Here is an 18526-nt window from a genome sequence, read left to right on the forward strand (position 1 = left end):
ATGCCATTTAGAAAAATAGATACCTTACCACTGACGAAATATCTGAAAAATGCTCCCGAAAATCAGCAAAAATGCACTATAATGCCAGCACAACTTTAACTTGCTCTTATTTCCTTATTATTGAAGCATATTCTTTCTAACTTGGCAGATATTATTGTTTAATTGATCTCATTATTTATGTTAGATCAGTATACATAAGTATATATTTCTAAATTCATGATTGTTCATTGTTCATTTTGACTAACTTGAGCTTGAGAAAGCTAATAATTACCTACTTTGTTCATTTTGACTAGCTTGAGCTTGAGGAAGCTAATAATTACCTTCTTTGTTCATTTTGACTAGCTTGAGAAAGCTAATAATTACCTTCTTTGTTCATTTTGACTAGTTTGAGCTTCAGAAAGCTAATAATTACCTACTTTGTTCATTTTGACTAGCTTGAGCTTGACAAAGCTAAAAATTACCTTCTTTGTTCATTTTGACCAGCTTGAGCTTGAGAAAGCTAATAATTTCCTTCTTTGTTCATTTTGACCAGCTTGAGCTTGAGAAAGCTAATAATTACCTTCTTTGTTCAATTTGACTAGCTTGAGCTTGAGAAAGCTAAGAATTACCTTCTTTGTTCATTTTGACCAGCTTGAGCTTGAGAAAGCTAATAATTACCTTCTTTGTTCATTTTGACTAGCTTGAGCGGCAATAGCTGCAGCCATCTTCTCAAGCTGTTGTGATCTTGGTGACATGGGTGGACTTGGTTCGCATCGGATCGGTCTCACCTCTGCTGTTTCCTTCTCCTTTGTTATTGGCTGAAATAAAGGAGGGAGAAAATGATTATTATAGCAGATTACTCTGCTTTCTTTCATTTTAGTTTGTAAAGTTTATGTTTAGTTTTATGTAACTGCTGGTAATCAAAGTCTACATCCCCATCAAAACTTTGAAATTGTTTTATTTTGGCTACAATTTATTTTAACAAATGATGAATCCCTTTCTAGAATTCAAGATTGAAAACAACCCTATAGGATGTCACAACCATTGACTTTGAAAATTGTTTGTCTAAGGACTGTATGCTTGCAGTCCTATCCAAGGGACTAGAAATGCCTTCACTCAATGGCACTCAATGCCTTTTCACAAAGATCATGTCGCTGAATCATTTCTAACATTTTTAAAATGCCAGTGTCACCAAGTAATAGCGTACCAATCCATAACAGTATTGATTTTTTATCTAAAATTGAATTGATCATCATATTCATACAAGCTATATCACTTGTATCATCAAATCACTAAGTTGTTGCCCAGGATCCACAAGGGTCAAATTGATAAGTATGACTGAGTTTATACAATCAATCATCTCAGAATTAAAATTAATCACTATGCTTTCAGTTATACAGTGAGTATCAAAAAAAGTTTACACTTTGAAAAAGCCCTAGGAATAAAAAAAATATACAATATGTGGGTAATTTTTTCACATATAACCTTGGGTTTTGGTCTCATCTATCCAATGAAAGTAAAAGTTTTTACAGAATGTTACACTTGATTGAGCAATGTCCATTTTTGTAAAGCTCGCAGAAATCTGTTTGCGCAGAAATGCTCGTTTTCACGCTGTATGAAGGGGAAAGGGCGAAATCAAACTTACCCTGCAAAACATTTCTCATACATTTCCCTTGCACTTTTAGTCAATTGAAATAAAACAAATACATTCAAGCATTTTGTAACAATTTTGAAACCCAAATTGAAATTTCAACACCTTAGAAAGCACAACCTTTATCCTTTTTGTGCCAGCTGAATCTGAGGACATAACTAAATCTGAACAAAAGTTTATATCAGACATCCCAGCATTTTTTCACTAGGTTTTTATTATTTAAAGTGGTTTTATATTTCATTTTTCATTTAATACTTGTTTATACACACATTTTTCCAAGCTTGACAATAATTAACAAAATGAAAATCAAGCCTACGCCATTTAATGTAAATGTAAAGCAAATATCGTCATGATGGCCTCAGTGTGTGGGGAGTGGGGTGGGGCGCAATGCACCCTTCGAAGTGTTTTGGGCAAGGAAACAAGTTTAAAAAGGTAAAAGATATCTTCAAATCAAGTTTACCAACTAAATTCCATGTGTTCTTCATGATTAAGGTCTACTTTTATTCGCATAACTATTTCAAAGTTCTGCGCAAATCATTTTTCACTAACTTTTCAAAAGTAAGTGGTGCTCACTCAAGCGAAAATATTTTTCGACAGTCATATCGCCATTTGCTTAAATGAATCTGTACCAATGTTAGAATGTGGAAAAATCTTCAGGATATTATAAATCAATAATTTTACAGGATCTATTGTAAGTTTAACTTTTTTTATACGCATTGTATAACTCTAGTCTCATCATGCTTAAATACATGAGTCATGAAATTTTATTCCAATCTAGTTTTATTGTTCATTGTGAAAATGAAAATAGATAGAACATCTCATAATCCAAATATAAGTCCCCTTCAGCTTTCCATACATGTGGGTTGCTATTCTTGGATGCAAGCCTAAGCTGTTTAAATGTTTGACAGAATTCTACAAACAAAATCAGAGCCTAAATTATTTCCTAACATATTTTAATCAATACAAATTCACTCACTGTTAAATTACAATGTATTTTTCAAAAAAATAATTTGATTTTATTGTCATCTGATTGACTCTGTACACATGTACACTGGCAGCTATTTGCATACTCATTTATATTCATAAGTCACATGACCACAAGTTTTGAAAATGCAAGATTTTGTTCACAAAATTCAACATTTTTGCACTGAAACCAACTTTTAAAGAAATGAATCTAACAAAACACAACTGCCAAAGATTACGCTTACAGATCAAACTGTAAAATGATGAATCTTCAGATCTAAAGGTACCAAAAAAGGGGAAATTTAAGCCACTTTTTTCACACTTTGTAACTGTTTTTTATGTGGACTTATTTATGTATAAAACACATGTCAGCATGGGGGGTTTGTGGAGCATAATTATTGCACATGTTTTGTGCTATTTTTCCTTCTCTGTAATGCTGTGGAAGTTGGGACCCCTGCAATTCGCGAAAAATTCTGTATGTAAAAATAACAGTTTATACAGTACTAGCTCGCAGATGCCGCTTGTATGAAATAAATGAGCTGCAGAGACAGTATGATGCAGCCATGGTCTAACTCTAGGCTATATTATGGGAAGCCAAAAATGCTCAAATTTTATCTAATTTTATGTTTCTTATGTTTACTTATTACTATGCTTATTTCTCAAGTTTAAGTTGAAGAAATCTATTTCTACTTATCATTCCTAGATTTTTATGAATTATTTGAGGGTCAAAAGAGCTGGACCTGTGATGAGCCTAGGCAAGGAAAATTAGGTACAATGTGAAGCAAAATTACTCCTTAGCAATGAATGATGACACACAGCATTTGTATAGCACCATATAGGGTCATCTGTCAAAGACACTTTTTGGAGGAGGCAGCCAATCTGGGTCGCCAAGAAGGGCGTGCACACAGAACTGTGACTTGCAGGTCTCTCCTCCTGATATACAAGTAACTGACTGGGGGGAATGCAGGTGAACCACTACACCAGGGTTTTCCCCTACTCTTATTTGAATAGTGCAGTGGGTTCTTAACATGCAAAGGTGTTGACATTTTACTGACTGAGCCAACTTTGCTCTCAGATAATCTTCAAACTAGCAAGTTTGTAGAGAGCATGTTTGTCATAGCACTTTGCCTAATTCTTTGAAGGAAGCAACACAGAGGACTGATGGTCCTTTTTGATGAACCTTGTAAGAAGTCTTTATAAAGGGTATTAGTAAACTATGTGAGAATCAAACCAAAGAAGTCCAATTGCGAGCCTTCAATCTATCGAGCTAACATGACTTCTTATTGTGTACATGTATGTCTGCCTATGTCACAATTCCTGTAATAAACAGCATAATACAAGCCAAATATGATAAAGTGTGATGCTAGATTTATGTCCCAAACCGTCCGGTAGTACATATATTCACTGGAAATGACATAATTGCTTTGATCAGTTTGGTGTTAGTATCTGATTGTATAGCATCAGAGAAGACATTCTGGGATTAATTCATTCAAATGTGAATAAATGTACACTACACATGCATTCAGTATACATCATTCTTAAAGGACATTTCATGAACATTTTCAATACTCAATAAAAATGTTTAAGACAGTGCATTCATATTCACATTCATAAATAAAGATGAAGAGAATTTCATCATGAGAGTAAAGAGGGAGAGTCTGGATATCAAACTATAATATAACACATCTGGGTTATATGTAAAGGACAAGTCCACCCCAACAAAAAGTTTATTTGAATAAAAAGAAAAAAATCCAACAAGCACAACACTGAAAATTTCATAAAAATCGGATGTGAAATAAGAAAGTTATGACATTTTAAAGTTTTGCTCAATTTCACAAAACAATTATATGCACATCCTGGCTAATATTCAAATGAGGAGACTATGATGTCATCCACTCACTATTTCTTTTCTACTTTGTTGTATGAAATATTCTAATTTTCTCCTCATTGTCAAGTGATACAACGATTAATTCTTCCCTAAACATGTGGAATTAGCATTGTTTAAAACTGTATGGTTCAGTCAAGTTGGTCTTTATTGTCAAATCTATAAAAAAATGAAATATTGTATAAATCAAACAATAAAAAACAAAATAAATGTTGGACATCGATTGACTCACCTAGTTGTGCATATCACTGTTTTGTGAAAAATAAAAGAAACTTTAAAATGTCATAATTTTACATCCGATTTGGATGAAATTTTCAGCACTATGCTAGTTTGATTTTTCTCTATTCATTTCACCATTTTCCTGGGGTGGACTTGACCTCAAACAAACATGATAATAAATGATAGAATCAGCCAATGAAATGGCCCAATGTCAGTATTTTAACCCAGGTAACCATTGAAACACTGTCTGTAAAACATGTGCATCCATGGTAGACAATTAAATTCTCACCTCTCTGATTTATACTAAATCATAAAATTATTTTGGGAGCAATGGGTAAAGGGGGATACAATTATTTCCATGGGTGCCCATAATCATTATTTCTGACTGTATTTTTAACTGAATTTTACACTCTTTAAGAACCCTGTAGAAATAGAATAGACTCGGGGGGGGGGGGGCTTTCTTATAAAGCTTTTATTAGGTTACACACAACCTTATGAGCAACTGGAGTGTGATTTATAAGCCAAAGTTGAAATATATAGTACATACTTGTCATCGTCATTAACATTTTCACTGTTACAACACTTTTCAGACTCAAGTAAAATTGTTGCTATGGTCTAAATCAAATCATATGAAATACAATCATGATTTGGAAATTTCTTATTAAATGAATATTGGATTATATTTTGAATTTCATATTCCACTCCACATGAAGTTGTTTGTAACACTACAAACTGCTTTATGAAAAAAGCTGAATATAATTAGGTGGTATATATTTCCAAAATGAATACTTTCACACACTCAAATTAATAAAGATGAGACAAATTCACATTGGCTAAATCAAACATTCGAGCCTGTATTCCATAAATGACATATGCTTTTGGCTTAAGTTTGAGCAATTTGTCTTTCATAGAATTTTACTTGTTTAAGAAATGTTCCCTACCAATATTCTATACACTTTACAACATCTATTACAGTCTGACCAAGGGCTGAGCCAAATCTCAGATTCTATGACGTCTTAAGAAAATTGCAAGGTTGCGCAACTTTTGTCACAATTGCAACAGCTGCCCCGCGGTAAAAAATCTGTGCATTTTACTTGTTAAAGCAAAAATTGCATTCTATCAAATTTGATTATAATGGAGGCCTAGAAGAAAAGGAAAACAAATTTCATGAAGATGAACCGCCCTACATATCCACCACTTGACCAGTCCTTTATTTCATTTTATTTATATTTTTCTCTTTTTTTTGGCGGGGGGGGGGGTTAGGGGTTCAGAACTGACCAGATTTTAGCTAAGAATTGGAAAGCTATATTATTTTCAACTAGATTAAAATTAATTAAAATGGGAAAAATCTCCAGGGAAAGTATATACTTAATAACGAAAAGTCATACACACACACACACAACGGAGCAGGCAGAAGATGAAACCTGCCATCTTTCCTATGCAACAAACAGTTAAGAAAACTCACAGAATTCTTAGCAATGTGTATTTATGGAATACAGAGTCTGCAATTTTAAGAAAAGTTACATAGCCATACATCCTAAATCTGTCTCAGACACGCAAAAACTCTTTGCCAAATTCTAAGACAAAATTCTTAGTCGTTTCTTAAAGGAATACACGTCTTGGCTAAGAATTTTGTCTTTGACAGAAAATAAGACAAAGCGCTTATATTTTTTACTTAAGCATGCTTATCTCGCTTATGGAATACAGGCCCTGAACATCAAATCTGTATTTCATGAAAGTGGTTAACCCATGGATTAAATCTCTATCAGATAACAAAACACATTCAGGAATGTAAATTCATTATGAGAGGTTACAAAAATACATATGGTTCTCCATAATACAGGGTATTTGATTAAGAAATTGAAGATAAACAAGACAGTACACAAACAGGTATGTGTTTGATGAAATCAATTCACACATGGATACAATGCTTAATACTATAAGATAATACTCACACATTAAAAGCAAATGAGGGCATGAATTGAATGTCAAATTGATATGCATTTTGAAGATTTTGAAGGAAAACAAAAAGAATATTGTAAAATATTGGAGCAATGCAATGGCTATTACAGAAGTGAGTTGTTTCAATTTTAATTTTTTAATACTCTTTTTTGCATGTTGCTTCAAGAATGATTATTTGAGAGGTTTACAAGTAACATATTTGTTCTGATAACCATTGATTTCCCTTGAATGGGAGGCATGGAAGACACTAGTTTTAACAAACAAGCAAACATAATAATTGAAAACAAGTTTATTCTTTGATGATTGTGGAAGGTAGAGAGTTCTAAATATGAACACTGTCATTTTATCAATGTTAATATGCACTGTATAATAATGTATGTGTTGTTTTTTAGGTTAAAGTTTTAGGTTATAATTCAATAATATGCTTTTTTCTGTTCGTATTTTTACTTTTTGAAAACCATGTTTGCATGCCTGTAAAACCAGGCTTAATGATGGATGATAATACATGCTGTTTTATAACCTTCAAGATCACAATAGAATGAAGAATAACAGCAGCTCAAAGATGAAAAAAATCTTTCTTGGATTAAATGATGACAAAAAGAATATCAGAAATAAAACCTTGAAATTGAGTGTTCTAGGTTCCCAGATGACCTCGCTCTGAAATACAAATAATTATACACAACTAAATATATATCTAAATGTTCAACAGAGATGTTAAAAAATATTGCACTCAAACTCACAAAATTAGATCCAAAATCATAATTTAACCTAGAATGATTAATGCAAATTTGTACCTCAAGCAATTGTGAGTTAAGCACATATATTAAAAAAAGTTCAAGTTCTTTACATGTTCGTCTGCTTTTGTTAAAAGATATAAAATTCAAGCCAATGAATCTCAAGCGATTGCATGAAATTAATAGCAAGCCTAGAAAAAACAATTGCTACTTTTTGTGCATCTGACCAAATATCTGATTCATCAAATCCATAACCACATCAAAATCAGACAGAAGTTGCATGACGACAAGATGAGAAAATGGATCAAATATATTTTAAAATATCTCAATATTGTTGAATTTTCTTTCTTGCATTTCTTTCATATTGAATGTTTCTGACATGATGAGACACATGTAATTCACTCTAAATATCTGGCAAATAAATGTAATACTAACCTAGCAGTCTTATACCAATGCATATATACTCATCAGAATTATACACACATTACAAATGAATTCAAACTACATGTAGAAAGCACTCAGGAAACAGGCAACAAAATATTTAGACAATTTATGGGTGGTTTCTTTTTAGTAAATAGAAATAAATGGTGTATAACACAATGTAGTCATGTGTCATTTAACTGTTAATATGTTAGATGACATATAATGCCACATTATTTAGTCATTTAGTAATATCATTAGACTATACCAACAAAATAATGAAAACATTCACAAACCATGATGCGAATCAAATTAGATCTAGGTATAGTAATACAAGAAAATTAAAAGTACAAGTGACAAACATTTCCAAGACATACGATCATGCCGTAATTCAGAGTATAATACACTGTGATTATAAATAAATATTAGTAAAAAATAAAATAAATAGATGAAGTAGACAATGTTTTCTTCTGCATTCAGAATAAATAAAAACACACAATCCGATCAATAACAAATTAATTTCAAGAATGGATATGAATTCATATAGAATGATGAAAAAATACTTGTTATCTTGAAGGGATCATTTTTAAATTTTTAACACTTTCCCCAAACAAAATAAAGACAACAAATTTCACAGAAATTGGAACACTTATATGAGTGCAACATAATTTCTTTCAATATTTTAACCATAGCATCTCAATTGCATAAGCATAATCTATGGTTTAAGCTTTTATATTCTAGATTATTTTTCATCACACTATCATTAACATTTCTGGTAAGAAAAGGGTTGGATTTCTTTGAAAATAGAATTTATGTGAATGAATGAATGAAAAAGGCAGGTCATACATATTGACCAACATTAAAATATTTTGATAATTGATATTGTAATATTATCACAGGAAAATGGAAACATTCTAACCCTTGTATTTTAGAGAAATGAATCCATAAAAGAGAGCGATGGTACACTCCACAGATACAACAGACCAAATTAGGAATGCAAAACAAAACAAGTAGATTCGATATAGCAGCAGTGCTGACTTTAAAAATTTTGAAAAATTAATTATTCAAAAAAGAAAACATTCATATGATAACAAAATACTATATCCATTGACCAAATATGACCATTTACTATGATCATGGGACTTGAGATGTGTGCAAAATAATCATTACTCTTTATGTCTAAGTTTTATGAACTAGCTCCATAAAAATTAAAAGTTACAATGGATATTCAAAAAATACCCCTAACATGCCCAAAATTCATTGACCCTAAATGACCTTCAACCTTGGTCATATGACCTAAAACTCAGGCAGTATGTTCGGTAATACTTGATAACCCAAATGTCCAAGTTTCATGAACTAGGTTCATATACTGTCAATTATTTATGATGACAATTCAAAAACTTAATCAGAATGCTCAGTAGTGAGCATATTATTTACTAATAAGCTATACTTACCTATACCATCTCATCAAATTGCTATTCGTTACCCTGACTCGAATAGCCACCGTTAAAAAACTCCCCGAAAGAGGCTAACTGCAATCAGGTAGCCTGGGAAACCCGTCACGGGACGAACCCATAAAACCCCCTCGCCACATATAAGCCTCCTCTTTCGTTGCCAAGGAGGGGCGAGGTCTGCTGGGGAAGACGGGTGGGGAGCTATAGGTAAGTATATCTTGTTAGTAAATAATATGCTCACTACTGAGCATTCTGATTTACTACTTTGCGCTATACTTACCTATACCATCTCATCAAATTGCTACAATAGCACAGAAAAACTGGAGGAGGGGCAGAAACAAGACCCTTTCCAGACAAGTTAGCATAACAATGATAAAGAAACTGATTTACTATAAAATGAAGTAGTCTCCCAACTGGAGAAGCTACTCTAGGAATAAAGGGATAAGAATCATCAACCACGTTAATGAAATATATCAACTGGAACTAGCCTAGGAAAAATTAGGACAAGACAAGACCGCCATGGCAAAACCTGTGTCTTGGCTATTACAGCAGATAAGTAATAAGATACAAAGTTATTGAATAGGTCCAATAGGTTGCCTGGAGGATCTCCTCCAAAGAGGTACCCTGAAAAAGCGCCCAAGATGCTGCTATGCCCCGTGTATCGTGGGCTCTAAAGGACCCTGATAAAATGACATTTTCTCCATCCGACCTGATCCCCTGCACTAACCATTGAGAAATTGTAATTGGAATAACAGGGCTGTGAGGTTCTATTGAACTAATGAACAGTTGGTGGGAAGTGCGAATGCACTTAGTCCAATCAATGTACCACTTTAAGGCACGTACGGGACAACATAATCTGATGAGAGATTGTAAAATCACACTGTTCACCCCAGGACTTGAACCTGTGACTCTAAGGACGTTACTCAAATGCGTTATCCATTCAGCCACGATATCCCCTAAATGGCTGGAAGAATAACATCACAGGATTTAGGTGTTTCTTTTTCTCAGCTAGGAAATCAGGTCTAGGGATCAAGCGGACTCTGTCCTCCCAGCAAAACTGACCCGGTCTCACCATGAGTGCATGAAGCAAACTACGTCTTTGACCTGAAGCTATAGTCAACAAGAAGGCTGTCTTAATGGAAAGATCAAGAAGGGAGCAATTATGTATGGGTTTAAAGGGGGATTTGGCTAGGGCACCGAATGACTCGTGGTAGGTTCCAATAGGGGAAGAGTCTTCGGCTGGGAGGATTCTGTTAAGAAGAAGGATCTTGTTAGTCTGGTAAGGACAAATGAATTGAGGTAGTCTCCCTATTATAGAAGCCTGAATGAATGGCTGCTATGGCTGACCTGTAACCCCTTAAAAAGAGACTGATAAACCTTCGTCAAATAATAGAAGAAATAAATCTGCTATCTAACTTAAAGAGGCAGAGGTTGGATCAATCTGTAAACTGCCACACCATCCGAAGTATCTCTGGAGCCTAGAATCATGAGTGTTCTAATTAGGATGTATATTCATGCATTCATTGTTTTCTTAAATTTTCAGTGAGCTTCTCTTGTCTACAAATGACATTGTGCAAATTTCCTGTAGAAAAATTTTATGACACTGATGGATTTCAATATAGTTACGATTAATTGGATCAATCGTAACTCTTTGTAAGACAGGGCCCTGGTTTGAGAACAGACCTGTCATATCATAAGATATAACCATTTCTGGTGGAATCCCCAACAAATCTAGAATTGTCTTTTCTATCCTTTTCAAATAGTTATTTTGGATGGAAACCTCTTTACACAGCACTTGCTCAACCCTTTTGATAGTTGTTGGATTGCTGCAAGGTCCATAGCGACTTTTTGATATCATACAAAGGACTTCTAGATCCAAACATCGAGGAAATCATGATCAAACCAATGACATTTGCAGAGTAATGAATATCGTACAGATGTTGTGGAGCGTTGTGGCCCAGTGGATTAGTCTTCCAACTTTGTATCAGAGGGTCATGGGCTCGAATCCCAGCCATGGCATAATTTCCTTCAGCAAAAAAAATTCATCCACATTGCGCAGCACTCAATCCAAGAGATATGAATGGGTACCTGGCAGGACTTTATTCCTTGAAAACCCAGGGTAATAATATCCAAGTCTTTGGACATAATGTGATATTTGCTAAACAAGAACTGCATTATTATCATTAACCAATTCCTAATGAAAGTTGTAGGCAGAATTTATGAGATACCATATTGGCCTTCAATTTGATGTAGGAAAGAATTGACCACCCCTTGTACACTTTCAGAACCAGTTTGTTGAATCAGTTGGTAGAATGTACCTCTCACAACCAGGTGTGGGGGGGGGGGTATTTGCTACCACCCTGTTTGGCGTTCAACATTTAGAGGATAGAGCCTCATCGATCTGGAGCTGCACAGTGGCTGCCGGGCTCATGATAAATTGGGTAAAAAGAAATTTTGGAATATTTCTATACTCATATTTCTATTACGAACAATAAAATATTATCTTAATCACAATCCCTGATTGAGAACTCTGGGATTGTATGGGGAATCTTTATCATTGGAACACACAGTAGATTATTAAATGTCATAAACATTTCCAAGGAGAAGCTGAGATCATTGTGGCAAGTGTGGTAGAAACTGATGGACAATAGCAGCAATTCTTAAGGGTTCACCACCCTCAGGCCTTGGTTTGAGATCTCACGACTGTCTGAGCATCCAAAGACCACTCCATAAACAACTAAAAGTTACTTCTGTCATTGCTTTATAAGCCAATAATAGAGTAGATATATACCTCAGATGCCACAAAATTATCAAGAATAGTACTAGGTCTACATCCTATACAAGTGACCGCAACTTTGTAAGTAACGTAAGTTTGGCAAGTTTTACCATTATGCCTGTATGATTTGCCTGGTATGATTTTGACAACCTCATCCATCACCACTATTTCCTCCTTTCTATGTTCTTCTGATATGAAAAGTTTTTTTTTTTTTTTTTTTCGCACATCAACTTGAACACCTCAATATCACATATTGCTGTGGACTTGGAACAGATTTCAAATAATGAAATGCAAAGCAAAGAAATAGTCTCCCTACTGGGAAGGTGGGGAAGGGCTAGTGTAGATTGTCAAAAGTCCCGGTTATGAGTGGACGCATTGAATTCGGTGCATTGAAAGAAGGCCTGGCGGCCCCGTCCCCCACCACATGGATTCCTATGACTTTCCCAGCGGCCCCTTTCATTCCTGGCGTCGCTACCAGAGGGAGGGAAGGAGGGGGATGACCCCTTATGTTCATTATAGGACTGGGGTATGGAGCTAGAGCTAGCGTATGGAGGTCTCTGGTCTGGGCATGGCCCTGGACTAGTCTAGGGCCTGGTGGACTAGGTCTACTCGAGGAGAGCTTATAAAAAGTCTTGTCAGCTGTGGTGCTGGCTGAAAAAGGCTTGTCCAATACTTCTTGAAAGTGTCCATGAAACAAGTCCTTACCTTCGCAAGGAAGCTTATTGAGAATGAGAAGTCTAGCTCAGTAGCTGCCCCTTTCTCAATCATCTTGAGAGCATCTAGTCTTTAGCCCTCCTTGCCTTGTGCATAGGCATAGCAGTGTTGATCTTGCTGCTTGCTCATACTGGAGATCAGCGATTTTCGTGACTCTAGCAATAAGTTCTTGTCATTGGTAGAGACTCAGTCCAAGCCGCTCAGCTTCACTACGAGCGGATAACAGACACCCCTACATCGCGAATATCATACCGCTCCGGGCGGTCGCGTCCAGCGCTGCAAGCTGATAGTCGGCTGAGTGGTAACCAGAGCCGCGGAGAGGGTTACGGCCCGATCTAGTCTTCCTCGCTCCCGCATCCCCGACACGGAAAGCAATGTCCGGGACCGAAGGGACACACAAAAAAATCCTCAAAGTCTTGAGCGGCAAACCGATAATCCTTCGAGACTCCTTTACTGATGGGTTTAAGCCGAGAGTGTTGCTTACATAGGTGCGGACGTCCCGATAGCAGGATTTATACGGAGCGTCCATCTTGATCGCAGACGGACGAGTTCAGGCGAAAGATTGACTTCTCTTGCTCATTCGCTACTGGTACTGTCTTCGGCCCGAAGTTGAGGGCAGTATTTAGAATGCCTGTTCCCATACTATAGTCGGAGTATCGCGTTTGAGTAAGCCAGAACTCTCTCGTACCCCTAATGGTGATTCTCCTCGATCGAATCCCATTTGCTGGGCAGCTTGCAGGGAATGCAAGGAGCTGCTATAAGAATTTGATGGGGAGAAATCGCCCCAAATCTCTTCTGATGAATCGGGTCGGTGGTAATCCAATTCCGAATCAGATTCTCCCACGATGGAAAACTCCTTTTATCTACGGCTAGTACGAGGCGAGTTATCATTAGCCCCAACTTCGCGATCGGAACGAGGCGATCTAGTCCTCTCTCTACGTCTAAAATGAGACGAGTTTTCATTAGCCCGTTGTCTCGGGCGGCTTTAATAGTCTACTACTGCCGGGCTGGCGGTAAGCAAGTCCAAAGGGTCGGGGTCGGGATGGGTCGATTGCAGCGCCCGCTGGGGGAGGATCGCCTGCAAGGCTTCCAAGATCCAACTACTACAACTGTAGTAATTATAATTTATTTTTTAAACCGCATGTACGTAGAATAGATCTTAATTCCACAGCACTATATAAACTCCTGCACAATTCAACAAGTACGATGATACACCAACCTGGTGGACTGTACTATAGATAACGGATGATGATGACCCGTCTCGGCAGGGTCTGGCAATGAATGGACTGACCAGTCACAATCCCGGGTCAGTCGGATCTTCTTATGAAATACAGGGGTTGTAGTGGGTCGTTAATTCGAGCCTGATTGTCATTAGAGCACGAGTGGTCATCGCGAGGCCTCTTCTTGCCCCCCCTACTCTTTGCTGAGGAGCTACCCCGATTGGAAGGAGTGTAAACAGCCTCTTCCGATTTATCCGTACCCTTGTCTACCTCCCGCCTATGGGGCTGGGTGTCTGATTGTGTAGTGTCATTAGCCGGCGTTGTCTTGGCCGGGTTAAAAGTGTTAGACTTCTTGTTCTTCGGCTTTATCTTGGCCGCCTTATCATCTTGCTGTTATTATTTCTCGGCTTTGTCTTGACCGAGATAATGGCCCTCGGCTTTGTCTTGACCGAGTTAATCTCCCCTGCGATCTTTTGGGTTGGGGGAGGCTTGGGAATTAATAATGTTTATGTCAGTTATATCTTCGGACATCGTGATTCATAAAAAAATTGCGCGGTGGCTAAACGTTTCGAGTGTTTATTCAACGACGTCACGGTAACGAAAGAGGAAGCTTATATGTGGCGAGGGGGTTTTATGGGTTCGTCCCGTGACGGGTTTCCCAGGCTACCTGATTGCAGTTAGCCTCTTTCGGGGAGTTTTTTACCGGTGGCTATTCGAGTCAGGGTAACGAATAGCAATTTGATGAGATGGTATAGGTAAGTATAGCGCAGTGTAGTAAATCTTAGGTTAAGATTTTGATGTTGATTCCCCCAACATGGTCTAAGTTCATTGACCCTAAATGACCTTTGACCTTGGTCATATGACCTGAAACCAAGGCAGGATGTTCAGTTATACTTGATAACCCTATGTCCACGTTTCATGGACTAGGTACATATGCTTTCTAAGTTATGATGTCATTTCAAAAACTTAACCTTAGGTTAAGATTTGATGTTGACGCTGCTGCCGTTGCCGTCAGATAGCGGCGCCTATAGTCTCACTCTGCTACATGTATGCAAGCGAGAGAAAAATGGAGGCAAAAACAAATATTGCTTAGACCGTTAATTTAAGGCTGCAAAAAGATCAGTAACCTTCAAAAAAGGATTATGAGGTGATATTACTCAGGCATGTTATCAGCAGCCAGACTACAAAAAAAAATAAAAGAGTAATCATTTACATATGATAAAAAAGTTTGTGCAAAATAAATTTTGTCCAAAGTTTCGCAATACCATGCAACTGATATTGAAATCATTGTGATGTTCCGATAGTCAACTTTGGTCTATATTTTTTGTTGAAGCATATCTTAACGATATAAAAAGAGATAGTGAGTTTTGTCAAATATTATCTGAATGGCGCATCTAAGTTAATCAAAGGACAGGGGGGCAACTCAAATATAGAATTTTATTCCCTTTACTAACATTTTTTGTATGAAGAATATCACATTTAATCTTGAATCAGTTTGAGCTCTTAAACTATACAAAAAGAAAAAAAGTAAAATCTAAAATGCATTACATGTAGGCCTATAATTTCAATTCACCTATCTTCCAGATACAATCAAATTTGATTTGGATAAAGCCTGGTTTTATATATAGATGAGTGAATATATACTTCAGACTTGTTAGAGAATAAACCACAAACATTCATGCAACCAAAGGATCCATGCAATGAGATACATTAAAGGGAAGGATACCATGATGACCTACAGTATACCACATTAACTTTGTTATGTACTGGATGTCATTATTTTATGAACGGGGCCTCCATATCTGCACACCTAACAATTCAAAATAAGATTAATCATAATTTTTATTTCTATTCCACAAAAAAAAATCAATTGATAATGTTCCTTATACTCTTATGAGCAAGTGTGCCAAAGTCATTTTCAGATTGAACAAAAAGATGGTGGCCCATGTCTGCGCAGCCATTCACTTTGCACATGATTCAGGGATTTTGGTGGGAAAGGCTGCATTTTGAGGCAGTCATATGAAATGCCCCAAATTCATTATTTTTCCACCATTTTAAGTTGGGTTTTTAAATGAATACATGTATTTGTCTATGTATTGCATATGTAAAGTTTGTGTTCGTTGCATATCTTTTTTTAGAATGGTGCAGATACGCGTGTGCTGACAAGCGTTAATCGCTGACAAGGGGGCATTGCGCAGACTTAGGAAACCTTACAATATAATATTGTTGATACATTGATTTGTTGAATCTAACTTATTGCCATGGCAACAAAAAAATTAGAGAACAAATGTCATATGCAAAATTTGAAGATAAAATGATAGAAACTGTTCTATCTCATGTAAATATCAATCAATCTAACAAAGTTGGAAAATTGTTGCATTCATATTACACAAATGTTAAAACTGGAATTCGAAAAAAACCCAACTATACAACATCTCAAGCAAACGTGAAGGGCGTGGCTAAGCAAGGTGATTGCTATGGTGAAAGGGCAATGTGGGTGGGGCTATCCATGGGGAACATAATGCAACATATGCGTTCTATACCTTTTGCCAATACTGCAGCTCCGACTCAGAAAGGGACATAGAACGATTGTGAACATATTTGGGCTGTGTCACAAAAAATAGAAGAGAACAGGAGAGAGAAAGATAGAACAGGAGAGAGAAAGATAGAACAAAAGAGCAATGTAGGAAACAGAGAGAGAAGAGAGTTTTTTGGGGAAAATGAACAGATACAGTTTGAAATAAACAAATAATTTCACAGCAAAAAAAATATGACAACTGAAACTGGAGAAAGCATGAGTAAGTATGTTTCTCTGGACATCTCTCTTTTTATTTCTAGATCCCTGTAAAATTAATCAACATATATTTCAATCTAATATATAAAAGTTTTGCTGTAAGCAGACAGCCATTGTAGATTGCGAATATTTCATTAAAGGATATTAAGAAAAATATGAATACACAAATATTAAATAAACATGAAAAATTGTGCAAAATCTACAACTTTTCTACTTTTAATAGTGCAGTGCAGTGAATGCTAGCCAGCCAGCCAGTATCTTTTCTATTTTCTAAGCATATACATGTAACTGTGACAAATTATCTATGGAATATATATTATTTAGTTATTTTTTTTGCTTTTGAAGAAAGCTTGGAACGATGACAAGATCAAAAGCTCTTTTACAACATACATTAGTTTGAGAGACGGGTAACACATCACTGTTTGATTTTGAAAGAGAAATCAACACTACAAAGATTGCCCTGGGCTTAGTTACATCAAGATAAGCTATCAATCATTGATTTTCACAAATGATTCTAAAACAATTCTGATCAATGTTATCAATATTGTAAAAATCAGTCAAATGATAATTAGATCATTACTGCTATTAATAAGAGCCACAAACTATTCATCATACTCTCATGAATTTTTTCATTATTTCTTAACTCAAAGTAGGTTTACACAACCATTAGTTGTTTTTCATAACATTTAGAGAGATTATCAGTCATTAAATTTTAAATGAATGAACCTCACAAACAAGCTTAATACATCTAGGGATGGAAAGATGAGAGGAGACAGACCAACATAAGAATTTCAAAAAGTTAATCATCACTTTCATTCAATGCACCATAAATTTCAACATTGTGCATTGAAAGACAGATAGACCTAACACACTATTCTACCATTTTGAGAATTTGGAATCAAATAAACACAAAACTGATTGCAAACAGAGTGATCATGGCTTTGATTGATCTGTAGACTCTTCTTTTAGTATGACTGAAGCAAAAAGTCTATTCAAATTGTCTATAAACCAAACACTGCACAATATCTCAATAACTCTATATAACAAGGCATAACTGATGTTGTGTGGAAATAACCAGAAATATGGCAATTTGTGACTGCACGCAGCAGAATTGTATCAACAGATCATTCATTCATTGTGAAATAACTGGGATAGAATAACATTTTTCATAAGAGAGTCTTACACGTAGAGTTTAACACTGACCTTAAAATGACCTTTGACGTTACCATATGACCTCCGACTGCAGCTTAAAAATGCAGGTCTCCTAAGTACATCTACCATCCGAGTTTGGTTGAAAAGTGACTTAAGGTTGCAGAGTTAATGTGTCATAAGTGAGTCTTGCATGTAAACTTAAACGCTGACCTGAAGAAATCTTTAACATTGACCTAAACATGACCTTTGACCTTACCATGTGACCTGCGACTGCACCATAACATGCAGGTCCCCTATCTACAATCCAAGTTCGGTTGAAAAGTGACTTATTGTTGGAAAGTTATTTGTCATAATGTTTGTGGATCCCTTAGTCTCGCCTTCACCTCTGGTGGGCGAGACAAACATAACTTTTGGCAAAATCTCTCTTTTGAGAGATAAAGCCTTCATATATCAACACCAGACTCCTATGCTTCATAAAGTCAAATCTTATGAAGAGTGGAATTTACTCAAATCAACATAAACTACAGAAAGCAAATCAAAGTATATTTTGTCAGAACATGATAGGGTACAGTGATCCCAGAGGACTACACTAATGTTTTATGC

General features: G+C 36.0%; 1 protein-coding gene across 6 annotated transcripts in view; it reads right to left on the reverse strand.

The window, feature by feature from the left end:
• LOC121420976 (liprin-alpha-1-like) overlaps nt 1-18526 on the reverse strand; it is a 68468-nt gene that overhangs the window by 35289 nt on the left and 14653 nt on the right. For 5 of the 6 annotated variants that reach the window (XM_041615539.1, XM_041615537.1, XM_041615538.1 and 2 more), the window contains exons 11-12: nt 16521-16583; nt 658-797 (exon numbers count right to left, since the gene is read on the reverse strand). In XM_041615539.1, coding sequence (XP_041471473.1) covers nt 658-797; nt 16521-16583 — 203 coding nt within the window. The remainder of the gene's footprint in view (nt 1-657; nt 798-16520; nt 16584-18526) is intronic. The other variant, XM_041615540.1, reaches the window with a different exon arrangement.

Source organism: Lytechinus variegatus, chromosome 9 (assembly GCF_018143015.1).
Source record: "Lytechinus variegatus isolate NC3 chromosome 9, Lvar_3.0, whole genome shotgun sequence".
Classification (NCBI taxonomy): Eukaryota; Metazoa; Echinodermata; class Echinoidea; order Temnopleuroida; family Toxopneustidae; genus Lytechinus; species Lytechinus variegatus.